Consider the following 12,857-nt stretch of genomic DNA (forward strand, 5'->3'; position numbering starts at 1 on the left):
TTGTACATTTGTTTGGCTCCTCTGTACTTTGTTTTTTCTGTTCTTGTTTTTTAGTAGCAGTAGGCCTTTTTTAGAGCAATTTTAGGTTTACAGCATAACTGAGCAGAAGGTACGGAGTTCCCTCACCAACCCCCGGCCCCCCTCACATCCCCAGCCCGTGCCCGCATCAGAATCTTATTCTGTCGTGTGCATTTTTCCAGTGGGAACCTGATTTCCAGTGGGTCACGTGGCAAAGAGTTAGAACAGAGTTTCTTGCGAGCAGAGCGGCAGGCCGGCCCCTAGATATCAGGAGGTGCTTCACAGCTGGAAAGGAGCCTCTCTGGCCTGGCAGGTCCCCCCAGCTGTCCCTGGGGACTAATTTGTCACAGGGTGTCTGGGGGTGGGCATCCTCGCCCCGTGCTGTGTTGTGCACGGAACTCCCATGGCTTTCGGCAGCATCACTCTGGGAGGCACAGAGAGCCTGGCAGATCTGGTCACTTCTCATCCTCATCCAGGGCCGGCTGTTACCATGCATTACATGGAGCTTGCCTGGAAGCAGGATCAATACGTAATATCGGAATGCGGTCTTGGAGAGATTATGGGCGTCTGAGTGGCGCTGGGGGTTTCAGCCCGTTGAGTGTGTCGGCTACAGACAGCTTGTTTGCTTCTGCCCCATATGTGCTGCTCGGTACCCCAGTGCCTGCACTGGGCCGTCCTTTCCAAGATAACGATGACCAGCAGAGTCATTCAGCCAAAGAGGGCTGAGTCCACTGCAGTTTGGGAATGTACATTCTGACTCATCCACAAAGCTATTAAGATTTTTAATTGACATTTCCACTCACCACCACCCCCCCAAAAAAACACCTCACAGGCAAATAATTTTGTACAGATTATGACTAGACCGATCAATAGACAGTTATTTTTAAGGCTTCTCTGCATGGCTGGCTTCCCCGCCTCCACGGAGACAAGAAAAATGTCAGAGAGTCCTTACCTCTCAATCCTCCCACTCCTAGAAAAATCACACAAGAAACACAAATTCCAGGCGGACTAATCAGAAAGTATGGGTGGGAGTTATAAAGTACAGATGGAGTCACACCAACTGACGGAGAAACTGCTGGTTTATGGTCTTTGAAGCTCTTATTCTTATACACGTGTGTGTGTGTGTGTGTGTGTGTGTGTGCGCGCGCGCACACGCGCGCCAGGTACACAGATCATTTAACAAAACCAATTGTACACACGATTTTGTAACATTTTTTATTTAACAGTGGGTCCTAAATGTGTTTCCTTGTCACTAAATATGGATTTGCCTGGGCAGTGAGACCAGAGATGAGGGGCGAGATCAAGCAGGAACTCTGTCCTGGCTGTGAGCGAGATGCTGAATTAAGGACAACAGAGGATGCTGCTGGAGGGGAGGGCGGCCTGAGCCTCAGCCCGGGGGCTCTGCCCGCCTCCGCCTTGAACCCCTTCTCTCCTCTCTTCCAGGCCATGTACATGTTCTACGCGCTGGCCATCGTGTGTGACGACTTCTTCGTCCCCTCCTTGGAAAAGATCTGTGAGGTATGTGTCAGAACTGGGCCCTGGGGCTGCTCCAGCCTCCTCCACTGAGGTCCGGGGAGGCCTCTGTGCAGCCGGGGTGGGAAGGCCAGGCACCAGCATCTTCAGAGCGATGGGCAGGGTTAGCACCAAACCCTGTTGACGCGCTCAGAGTCTCAGGGTGCTGATCCGCACACCAGCCGTCCCTGCCCCTGTGGTATAACTCAAGGTGCTACGTGTGTTCTGCTCCCCACCTTCTTTCTCTTTCAGCCCTGCTCTCCCTTTCCCCCATCACTTCCTCCTTCTTCCTCCCTGCCTTTCCTTTGCTGCCGTAACCCTCCCCGGGGGATCACGGGGTCCTCGCCGAGTGAGAAATCCCTAGCCACAGTGAGAAATCTCCACCGCTCTTCTTCCCTGTGGACGTGCAGAGATGCTCCAGGCAGAGCCCGGAAGGCGCCACGATGAAAGAACAGGCCCCGGAGACCAGGAAAGGGACTCTCCCTCCGAAGTCAGCCCAGTGAGCGCCGGGCTGAGCACAACGTCGGGTCCCTTTCATCCAAAAATATTTAGCATATCCAGACCTCCTTCATTCTCTTGCTTCTTTCATCTCTTCTTCTGTTTTGAAATGTAGTTTCCTTTATCTGGAAGCTGTTTTACTTTTAATTCAGAATCCGCTTCCAGAAGGGATGTCTCCCGAGTCGCCTCCAGTCTGGAACGCAAGTTTCTCCATGTGGTCCTCAGCCCGTGCTGTCCCGCCCTCCCCGCCCTCCCATCCTCCCCCCAGTCTGATTCACTGGGTCTTAAAGGGAAGCAGGGAACAGACGTGGCATTTCTGATAAGTTCCCAGGTGATGCTGAGGCTAGTGGTCTGGAAACCACACTCTGAGAACCAGTAAACTTAACCAGTGTCTTCCACGTCCTGAAGTCTGTGAGTCTTGTGCTCTTGCAAAAATAAAAGAGAATGATTCCGCAGCGACCCTGGAGAGGTCCCGGGAGTGGGTTCCTTTACACAGTGGAGGTAGGAGAAGGGAAGTGAGTGAGCTGGTCTCTGAGATGGACAACCCGCATGAGTGGAAGCCCTTTGTCCGAAGTGACTTCACCTGGGAACAGGCGGCTGGTGCGCAGAAGGCGCGGAAGCACCTACAACTGGCATCACCTGTGATCTCTGGACGCTACCATTTGGCGGTTTATTCCTCACACAAAGCAAACGACTGTGTCTTTCCCACACAACTTTTTTTTAACTGCAAAGTTAAGCCCTTATCCTAGAAATGCACGTACAATCATCAGTACGTACAGTCCTCTGTCGAGGGGACCCATAGCACCTGTGAGCGCACCCCTCGGGGAGGAACCATGATGAAACACAGCGCGGTCCTGGCCGTGCGGGGCGGTGGGCGCAGAGCAGCTCCAGAGTCAGACACCCACAGCCCCGGGTGGAGCGCCGGGAAATGGGAGGTGCAGGGAGAAAGGAAGGGAGGGATTGACTCGGCCTGGGCATCGCGGAAGGGCTGGTGCAGGGGCCAGCTGGGAGCAGCCCCTGAGGGACGGTCTCAGTGGCAACGTGTTACAAAGATGGATATTTGAGCAGAGAAGAATCAGAGCCGTAGAAAGCAGCCAGGAGGACCCGGAGCAGGAATCGGTGCGCGGGGAGCCCCGAGAACGCCAGGCGGGGGCGTCAGCAGTTACTCAGAGCTCAGGAGGGAGCTGGGAAGCCTTCTGACAACTCTTCTGGTGGGGGGAGGGTCCCGAGGCAGGAAGCCCCCGAGCTGGTGATTCTAAGCATCCAGTGAGATGTGACCAGGGCCGAAGTGGCTGAGGGATGAGAGAGGAGGGGTTGTAATGGAGGAAGAAGCCAAGTGAGTGAATGAAGGAGACAGAGGAGCGGGAGGGGAGCCCGCGGGGTGGACTCCACGGTAACGCCCCATCAGGGAGCCCGAGCTGGAGGGACCCGGCAGGGAAGGCGCACAGCTCCTGGCCAGTCTGGGCAAACCGCCCGCGGAGCCTGAGCGCTGAGTTGGGTCCCCTGCCCTGGGACTCCCGGCCCTATGAGACGGGCTGCCGGGGCACCCCCCACAGCCACACCTGTCACCTTGAGGTACCAGCACCTCCATCTTAGGGGCTCCTCAGGACCCTGTGTGAGGTTTAGCTGTTCAGTCAAGACCGAGGGTACCCAAGTTTCCAAGTCAAAATGCCCTCGGTAGGGCTCCTGCGGCCGCGTCTTGCCGGTCGGTGGGGCCCGTGGCCCACGCCGAGGCCGTGCTGCCCCTCCAAGGCTGAGCAAGGAAGTGCGGCTGCTGGAGCCGCTGGGAAGAGGGACCCGGTCCTGCAAGATGAGGCTGTCCGAGCGGGGCCGCCAGGAGGGAGCTGGCTGCTTACACTCAGCAGCTTACCTTCCGGGTCAGGAATGGGTGCAGGCAGACCACACACCGCCCAGCCGCAGGGTGCGTGTGTCTTGTCTTCTTACAAATCACCTTTCAGGCCGACAGACGGGTAACCTGGAGGGTTCATTGTGTAGAACTTCACCGTCTCTTTCTATTCAATCTCACCCCCACCCCGACTCTCTCTACCCCAGGATTCAAAGCTGCACTGAGGATGGGCAGTGGGTTTTGGGAGGGTGACCCTCCCTCCCCACTGCAAAACCTCCACAGCCTCTCAGACTCCAGGCTCGAAAACTGGGTACCAGGAACCTAATTTAGCCCGAGATCAACGTGATATTTTTAAAAATCAGAGTATTTTGCATAAAACTCTAGATTCGGGCATCTCTTTAAAAATAGGGCTTTTTGGCGACATGGAGGGACCTGAGTGGTACGGCCTTTGGGAAGGAGATGGAAGCCACCCCTCCTCCCCATTACCTGTGTGGCCCCCAGGGCACGTGGGTTGGGACCCCTTGGTCTTGTCAAGAGCCTTTAATTCAAGGGAACATGGAGCCCCCTCCCCACTCCTGCCCCACGCGGAGGAAGAGATGCTGAGAAGCAGTGTGGCCCCGGCTTGGGGTGGGCGGGAGAGGCCGAGCCCCGGAGGAGGGGGAAGCTGAGGACGGGCTGAGCTCAGGACCTCGGGGGTCACAGCCACCCCCCTTGCAGGGGAGTCCCGACTCACCTGTGCTTTTGCTTCTCCGCAGCGCCTGCACCTCAGTGAGGACGTGGCTGGGGCCACGTTCATGGCGGCGGGCAGTTCGGCCCCAGAGCTGTTCACGTCCGTTATAGGTAGGTGCCGACCTGGGGAACGTCTCAGCCCTGCTCTCTCTGAAGGACTACAACCCTGAGACCCCAGGGGGCAGAACACCAGCCTCCCTCCTGCTGGGGTTGCTGTTCTGGTTTTATTAAAGTGATGCTTTTACTTTGCGTGAGTGGGGAGGTGTCAGTGGTCCCCAGTGCAGATTGGAGAGCTCCCCCCTGTAGATCCTGAGAACAGCCTAACTGACGCTTACAAAACCTCCCCCACGCCCGCCTGGGCTGCAGCCCCCGCAACAGCCAGCGACGCTGCTCTGTGTTTCAGGCGTCTTCATCACCAAGGGCGACGTGGGAGTGGGGACCATCGTGGGCTCTGCCGTCTTCAATATCCTGTGCATCATCGGCGTCTGCGGGCTCTTCGCCGGGCAGGTAAGACTGTCGGCAGGATGTGGCCTCGGGGAAGAGCAGCGTGGAGGTGAGGCAGGGGCGCCCGGCGTGGGGGCCGTTGGTCTCAGGCGGACGTGGGGTCTCCCACGCCAGGGGGCTGGCCTCGCTGGGACTGGAAACCCTGGCGCCATGATTTGGTCTCTGTGCTGATGGGACGTGGAGCGACCAAGTCCACGTAAATAAGGAACCAGCCCAGAGAGGCAGCCTGTGAATTTGAATGTGTCACACTCGTTTGGATATGTTACTGACCCAAATCGGAATGACCTAGAACAACCTTGGGAGTGGAAATCGAGTAACTAAGAGAGTGCCAGGAAACAACAGACTGTTTTCTGCTAAAGACAGTTTGTGGTTGTCAGTCTGGGACGCGTTCTCTCTTTTTTTACAACCATCAAGCACTTGACCTACAAAAAAAAAGATAAATTATTTAACAGTGATGCTTACCTAGCAAATATGTTGATCCTAAGGAATTATTAGTAAATATTATAAAATGTTTTATTTTATTTTGTAAACAGGGATGAATTGAAAGATTATAATGATACGTAGTCAGTACCAAATTTACAGCTAAAAGTGATGACTAGATTTAAGCATATGCAGTATGCATTTTAACCACGTAATCCATTAACAGTCTATTAGCTCTTCTTTTAATGGATAGTTTATTTAATTTTGCTTACAGACCTTGAATTTGCTGAATTCCAGTATTACTGTGTATAGTGATTTGTTCATATGAAGAATAATTACATTGGCTCTTTTTTTATGGTGTTTGAAAATAAATCCCTCATTTTCCACTTTAAAAAAAAGCATTTGACTTACACGTCCACTTTAGCTGACTTTGGGGGTTCTGAGGGTTTTTTTGGCCTGCCTGCATTTTATCTGTGGAGACCATTTCACTGATGGGAGGTGCATGGGCCCGTGTCTGTCTTGTGCTGCCTTGGGAAGTCTTGGGAAGACACTGGATGTCACCGGAGTGTGTGGCTGCCCGTTCCCCGTGGCGCTGCACCGGCGGCCAGGGGTGTTCAGATTGCAGCCGTCCCACCAGCTCTGATGCCTTAGTTTCTTTGTAGGAATATTATTCGGAAACACAGTCCTGAGCTCTCTGCCCAAACGCCCAGGGCTGTATCTTCTCAGAAAAGCGACTTCTAGTCGCCCACTGTGGGTCCTTGCTTGCAGTATTACAGAACCTGGTGATCCAACCAGCTGCCTCGCTCGGAGGCCTCTGGGTCCTGCTAGAAGAGGCTGGTTGGCTTGCAGGGCGAAGGACAGCTCCTGGGAGCCCTCTCACGCACTGTTTCCCAGACCCCATTATGCAGTCGGCCAACCAGGGGCCCCCAGAGCTGCCCGTCTCTAGTGCAGACAAGAGACCTTCTAAGGCAGCGTGCGCCCCAGCACCCCGGTCCACCTCACCACCCTCTTCATGCCGACTGGCTTGTCTGGGTTGCCTGGTGGCTTCGTTGCTTCTGGCTACCGGGCTGGGGGACACTGCTCTCATTAGGAGTCAGCTCTAGAGCCTGCAGGTGGGTGGTTACCTCTGAGAAGAGGCGCCGGGACATCGGTGGTGACGGTGGGCCACCCAGCTTGCTAGGCTGAGCAGTGTCTTTCTCTATCCTTTTGGCCGGTTATCTTGTCTTAGATCTTGTGGACCCACGATGTGGCATTTGCACATCTCCTGTAAAGGGAGCGAGTACCAAAAAAAGTGCCCATCTTTGCCTTTGAGGCCGTTTGTGCTTCCCTGGCTCTCGTCTGTGCCGGCCACCTTCTCCTCCCCTCCCGGAAACGAGTAGTCACGCTCTGCAGGCGCGCCCCGGCTGTTCACACTTCCCTAATTAGCACCGTCGCCGTCAGCAGTGTGCGTGTTAGCCCGGCTGTTACTAGTGTTGCCATCGGTTCGTTAGTCATTTGTACCTGAAGCTTGATGCAGAGTCAGGCCCAGAGGGGGAGAAATAATGTAAAGAAGTCAAACAAATGACTGGGAAGTGCCTAGGAAATGCCATGCAGCTAATTACCTAGGCGGTGGGTGGAATGAGCTTGCGTTTCATCATTTATTAGCCGGGTGGTTAATCACTGGCTTGGTTAAACACCTGCACAGAGCACAGACTGCTTCCTGAGCCCCGGCAAGCGCTGCCCTCAGTCACTTCACTCCCTACAAGGTCTGTGCAAGCTCATCCCACACGATCGTGGGGAGAAGTGCTCACCACAGTGTTAGAAGTAGCCCACGCGGTGATTCTGGGGGCCAGCCCCTCCATCTGACTTTCCCTGCCCTGTGCCCACTCGGAGAGTTCCAAGGCCAGCCAGCTCTCTTCTTCAGGCCTTTGCAGAATCCCAGAAGTCTTTGCAGAGGGAGAAAAACGATGTTTTAGAAAGATCGTGAGCTTGGGAATCAGACTGGACTGGGTTTGAATCCTGACCTGCCATCCACTGGCTGTGGAGCCTTGGAGAAGTTACTTCACTTCTCTAAGCCTCAGTTTTCTCATCTATTGAGTGGGTACAAGTGCCCCTACCTCCTGGCATCGCTAGAAGGATGACATGTAACTTGTTCAGCATTAGGCAGCACCTGGCCCACACAGTAAACCCTCGGTAAAAGTTCGACTCCATCATCAGCTATCAGAAGAATAACGTCCCCTGGGGTCCCTGCCTCCACATTCCACGCTCGGTCATTGTGGTAACGTGACCTACCAGTTGGCAGAACTTATTAACTAGAGGAACAGCCAGCCACAGGGCGCCTGGTGGGGAGGGAAGGGAAGGTCAGGGAGACGGTCTTCTAAACGAGCATCAGGATGAGGAGATGCTAATAGAAGAACGGACTCAGAGGACCGTCCTCACCTCTGTGCTGTCTGATCCGTGGGAGGACAGGAAAACGCGGCGAGAAACCAGCACTGCCTTCCCCACTGAGAAGGCCTCCCAGGCGGCGGGGCCCACAGTGAAGGGTGGCTGCTGGGGACTGAACTGGTGAATAAATCCAGAAATGGGTCTCACTTAGCACCGTTATTTATGTCGCTGTGCACTTGCATTTGCTGGGAGACCTTACCCGCGCGCGCCCGCCGGCCCCTCTCTAACGTATTCCGGCGTCAGGGGCTGCTCGTGACCAAGTCGGTTACCCATCTGAAATTAAAGTAATTAGGCCGTAAGGTTTGAGTTCCTGCCTCAATTAGGGTTTTGATGAATTCGGTGCAATTAAATGTCTGCTGTCTTTGCAGTTTGCAGACGTAGCCAGCGCCTGGTCTCCCCTCAGGTGCTCTGGGGAGTGTTATGGGACAAGAAGGAAATTGCTTCTTAGAAAGTGGCTTCTGGCGCGGTCCTTGGCATCCTCGCAGGATGTTTACAGGGCTGTGGTCCTTCAAGTTTTCTCTGTTTAAGAACAAAAAAATAGTAACAGAGAACACCGAGCTCTGGAGGCAACATGCTAATGTATTCTGCACCTCACATTAAAAGAACTTCCTGGCAGTTTTGTAAGACAATGCACTCAGGCACTTAAATCTACTGTTCCAAGTACACTAGGCTTTAAAGACATAGCCACAAACAGACAGCAAGCAGTTTAACTGAGTCCCAGAGTAGGACTTTCGCGCTCCGCTTACCACAGGCTGGCTCATGGGTCCAGCTGATGATAAGGAACTTCAGCGTCCACTGTCCTGGCATCCCCAATGTGTGCCTGGTGTTCTTCCGTGCGGTCCATCTGGTTTTGGCTGGGTTTGCCTTTCTTCAGTCAACACCCTGGCCACTCTGGCCCCTTTACAAACCCGGGCAGCACCCAGAGGTCGTGCCTCTGAGCTGAGACCTCCCTTTGACTGGGTTTCCCCAGAGGGAGAATCTAAGCAACAATTGAAGTTCGAGTAGTTTATATAAAAGGTGATCGCAGGGCACGCCAACCGGGAAGTGGGCAGGTGAGACACAGAAGAGAAAGCGGACGAGGAAGATGTGTTAGCAGCAAGTCACCACTCGGGGCACTGGGATGACTGCTTCCGGGGCACCTGGGAGGCCCTGTAGAATGCGGGCCTCAAAGTGGTCTCCCCCAAGGCGGAGGGAGCAGGGGGATTGATCCCTCAGCCTCCGCAGTCATTTTGAGGGACATCAGTTCTCCGACATCCCAACTCTCTGGGCACAGGCAGGATGGGCTTTGGGGCAAAGAGACACAGGGGCTGGCTATTGGAAGGCCCTGCAATGGTAAAGGTGGGGAGCTCTGAGGGGGTCCCACAAAGCATTGCTACAAACTCAAAACTAAGCCTTTAAACATCAGCCATCTGGTGGGGTCTCGCCTCCAACTCCCTGGGAGGAAACACAAGCCTCAGTGTGAGGCTGACCCCCAAGAGCCCAGCTGGCACTTGGGGAACATCTTTACGGTTCAGGATAACAGCTGCCATTCTAGGCACTTTCTGCTTCCACACAGGATGCGGGAGACCTCGCTCCCATGGGAGCACCAAAAAAGATCTGGATAATATAAAAATCATACTTATATATGGGGATCCCAAGGAAGAGTGGAGACCAGAAAGGCTTGCCGAACTGATTTCAGGAGAAAGGAGCTCATCGTAAGTGAGCTGTGAGCCCCGGGGGCTCCAGATGCAGGACCCAGAACTTCACCAGGTGGAGACCAGCCCGCTGAGCGACCAGCTAGGGTGGAAAGGGGTGGATGTACTGGAGTCTGGAAGACCGAGGACAGTAATGATGTGCTCAGCATGGCTGTCCTCTCCACCCACCCCAGATTTGCTGAGAAAAAATAAAAGTGAAGGCAGGACTGATGAACAGAAAGAAACCAGCCCATCTGCCCCGTCTCCCACATTCTCCTGATGCCTGATATTAAGGGACCCAGAGGGGTTCCATTGAATCCGAAGTAAACCCCGATAAGAACTGAGAGCCTGGCCCTTCCTGGGGAAGCTGGGTGGGGTTGGGCTGAGCTGAGGGGGCTGAACCCAGACTGAAATCTGAGTAATCATCTCCTCTCTTTAGCCAACGGATAAGAGAAGATCTCAGAATTTCCACCAGGAAAAGCCAGTCTTATTTCTCAATTCTCACCCTTCCATTCATAATTCCCGGTATGTAATAATAAATTACAGAACCAGCAGAGAGGCAGGAATAGAACTCGTAACCAAGGAAAAACAGCAGAAACAAACCACAGTTGATCCAGCTACAAGGAGCTGCAGGAAGGAGTTTAAAACATCTGTCTTAAGCAGGGAAAGGTGGTTCCCATCTGTAAACGAGTGGATGGGTGATTTCAGTAGAGAAATGGAAAAAATAAAAAAAAAAAAACACTTAGACGTTACATATTTTTTAAAAATAATGTTACCATTTATTAAGCATCTCCAAAGTGCAGGTACCACACTAGATGCTTTATAAATATTTGTAGAAATATCTCCACTGAATTTTAAGATAGTATGAGCCTCATTTATAGACAGGGAATTGAGTACCTGGGGGCAGGGGGTACCATGGAGCAGTTAAGCCTGGATTTGAGCCTACAGCTGCTGACTGTAAAATCCATTCTCTTTGCATGTGGAGAAATTATGACTTAATCTCCAGATGTTATTATTGAGTTCTTATCAATATCCCTTCGCTTGTATGTGTTCCTTAGAAGTGTGGAGTGTAGGAGCTGGGGGCAAAGCAAAGAATGGACATACCAGCACGATGGTGGTGACCTCGGCTGGGTGGGGAGGTATTCAGCCCACCCATGGCTCAGCTAGAAGCTTCCCTTATAATCAGATGGCATTGTCTACTGCTGGGCTTACACTTCCACCAAACGGAGGGGGCACTTGGGCTAAGAAACACGGTGCGAGGTCCACAGACCACCCCAGTTACCCGTACACCTGGGTTCCTGGCTTATTGTTCCCCAGACAAAACCCGACATGTCACCTGTCATGTTCCAGTTCTGAGAAGCATCCAGTTTCCCCAAGGGGCTGGGGGCTGAGGGCAGGCGAGGCTGAAAACTATACACTGTTAGTTGTCAAACCTCCCACCCGGGGTACTGATCCATGGCTTGTGTCCGGAGGGGAAATGTTGATTATATTCCCACTTCAGGCAGTAAGTCCATTCATTGATTCAACAATGTTTTCTGAGCGTCTCCTGTGTACCAGGCACTGGAAAGACACTGGTGAAAAAAGCACACAGATGGAGCAGGCTGTGGGGTGTTAAACATCCAACAAAAATGATAGATTGGCAGAGGGATGGATGGACAGATGGATGGATGGAAGGAAGGAAGGCTGGAAGGATGGATGGATGGAGAGAGGGACAGAGAGAGCTGGAGCTAGTGCGATAGTGAAATGGGGAAATGGTGTGTGTGCCAGGAGGCGGTCAGTGCTGTGAAGAAAAACGAAGCCCGGTAAGGATTACGGAGAGTGGATGGGAGCAGAGATACTGATTTTTAAAGCGTTTCCAGGGAAGGTCCCTCTGCAAGCATTCGCAGTTTAATAGAGTGAGAAAATACTACTAAATTCCACTCCATAAAGAATATGGCGCCAAATAAAATTTTTTTTTAAATTTTTTGAAGACTCTGGTTCCAGGCGCTGTTTCAGACATTTGAGTTACTCTCTGAGTGAAGGGCACGTTGCCCCCAGGACACTGGAAAGGGCTGGTGTGCTAACCTGACAAGCCAGAGTGAGGAAAGGGCAGTGCCGAGGGCAACAGGAAGAGGTGTGTGTGGGGACCCCGCCATCCGGGCAGTGATGGAAAGCATGGGAGGTACGAGAGTCAGGGGCTCTCTCTTCTGGGAGACACTCGTAGTGCCAGGCTGTCAGCTTCCCAGGAGCCCGGCCTGTCTCTGCCTGTTTCCCAATGTATCCGCAGCACCAAGGGTGTCGACTGCGTACGGTATGGATATCAATCTTTGACAAATGACTGAGTGATTCGATAAGACATTTATTCCCCCCTGAGCCTGAATCTCCAAGAGAAAGAAACAATAGTCCTTAACCTTTCCAGGTAGGATGCAGACCATCTGGGACAAGCAGCTCGGGTACCAGATGTCTGGCTTTTGCAGGCGAGGAGGGATGGAGCAGAGGTGCCTCCCCCGACTCCAGCCGGGGGCGCCCCCTGTGCACAGCAGCAAGGGGGCTCCTCCTTTCCTGCAGTGGAGATGGGGAGGGCCGCTCCCCGGGAGCCGGGAAAGGAACGGCGTCTCGCGATTTATTGCTTTGTGATTTTTTTCCCCAAGATCAAGCTGTGGCTGCACGTGGGGCACAGAAAATTAGAATTAGGGTCCTCCCTAGAAATGATTAGACTAAGTGAAGTCAGTCAGACAGAGAAAGACAAATATCATTCGATGTCATTTATATGTGGAATCCTAAAAAAAAAAAAAATTCACATTTTATTTACAGTCCAGAAATAGACTCACGGACGTAGAAAACAAACTGTGGTTACCATGAGGGAAAGTTGTGTGGGGGGGGGAGGTAGATTAGGAGTCGGGGATTAACAGATACACATTGCTACATATGAAACAGATAAACCACAGGACCTACGGTAGCGCACAGGGAACTGGATTCAATTTCTGGTAATGAGCCGTAAGGGAAAAGAATATGAAAAAATATGTATGGGCGTATATGTATAACTGAATTGCTTTGCTGCACACCTGAAACTAACACTGTAAATCGACCACACTTCAATAAAAAATAAGAAATAAAGTAAAATATTAAAAAATAAAGCAAATGTTAAAGAAAAAAAAAAAAGAGTTAGGTCCTCGATGTGGCCGCCAGCAGCTGGGAGGCTGAAGGGCTAGGTCAGCATCAGGGAGCATCAGACCCCTGGCTGTCACCTCTGT

The 12,857-nt window shown here is 52.7% G+C and overlaps 1 protein-coding gene across 5 annotated transcripts in view; it reads left to right on the forward strand.

Annotated features, from left to right (window-relative positions):
• SLC24A3 (solute carrier family 24 member 3) overlaps nucleotides 1-12,857 on the forward strand; it is a 427,850-nt gene that overhangs the window by 304,522 nt on the left and 110,471 nt on the right. For all 5 annotated transcript variants that reach the window (XM_064475910.1, XM_064475911.1, XM_064475913.1 and 2 more), the window contains 3 exons: nucleotides 1,462-1,536; nucleotides 4,630-4,714; nucleotides 5,007-5,110. In XM_064475910.1, coding sequence (XP_064331980.1) covers nucleotides 1,462-1,536; nucleotides 4,630-4,714; nucleotides 5,007-5,110 — 264 coding nt within the window. The remainder of the gene's footprint in view (nucleotides 1-1,461; nucleotides 1,537-4,629; nucleotides 4,715-5,006; nucleotides 5,111-12,857) is intronic.

This window comes from Camelus dromedarius, chromosome 18 (genome assembly GCF_036321535.1).
Source record: "Camelus dromedarius isolate mCamDro1 chromosome 18, mCamDro1.pat, whole genome shotgun sequence".
In the NCBI taxonomy this organism is placed as follows: Eukaryota; Metazoa; Chordata; class Mammalia; order Artiodactyla; family Camelidae; genus Camelus; species Camelus dromedarius.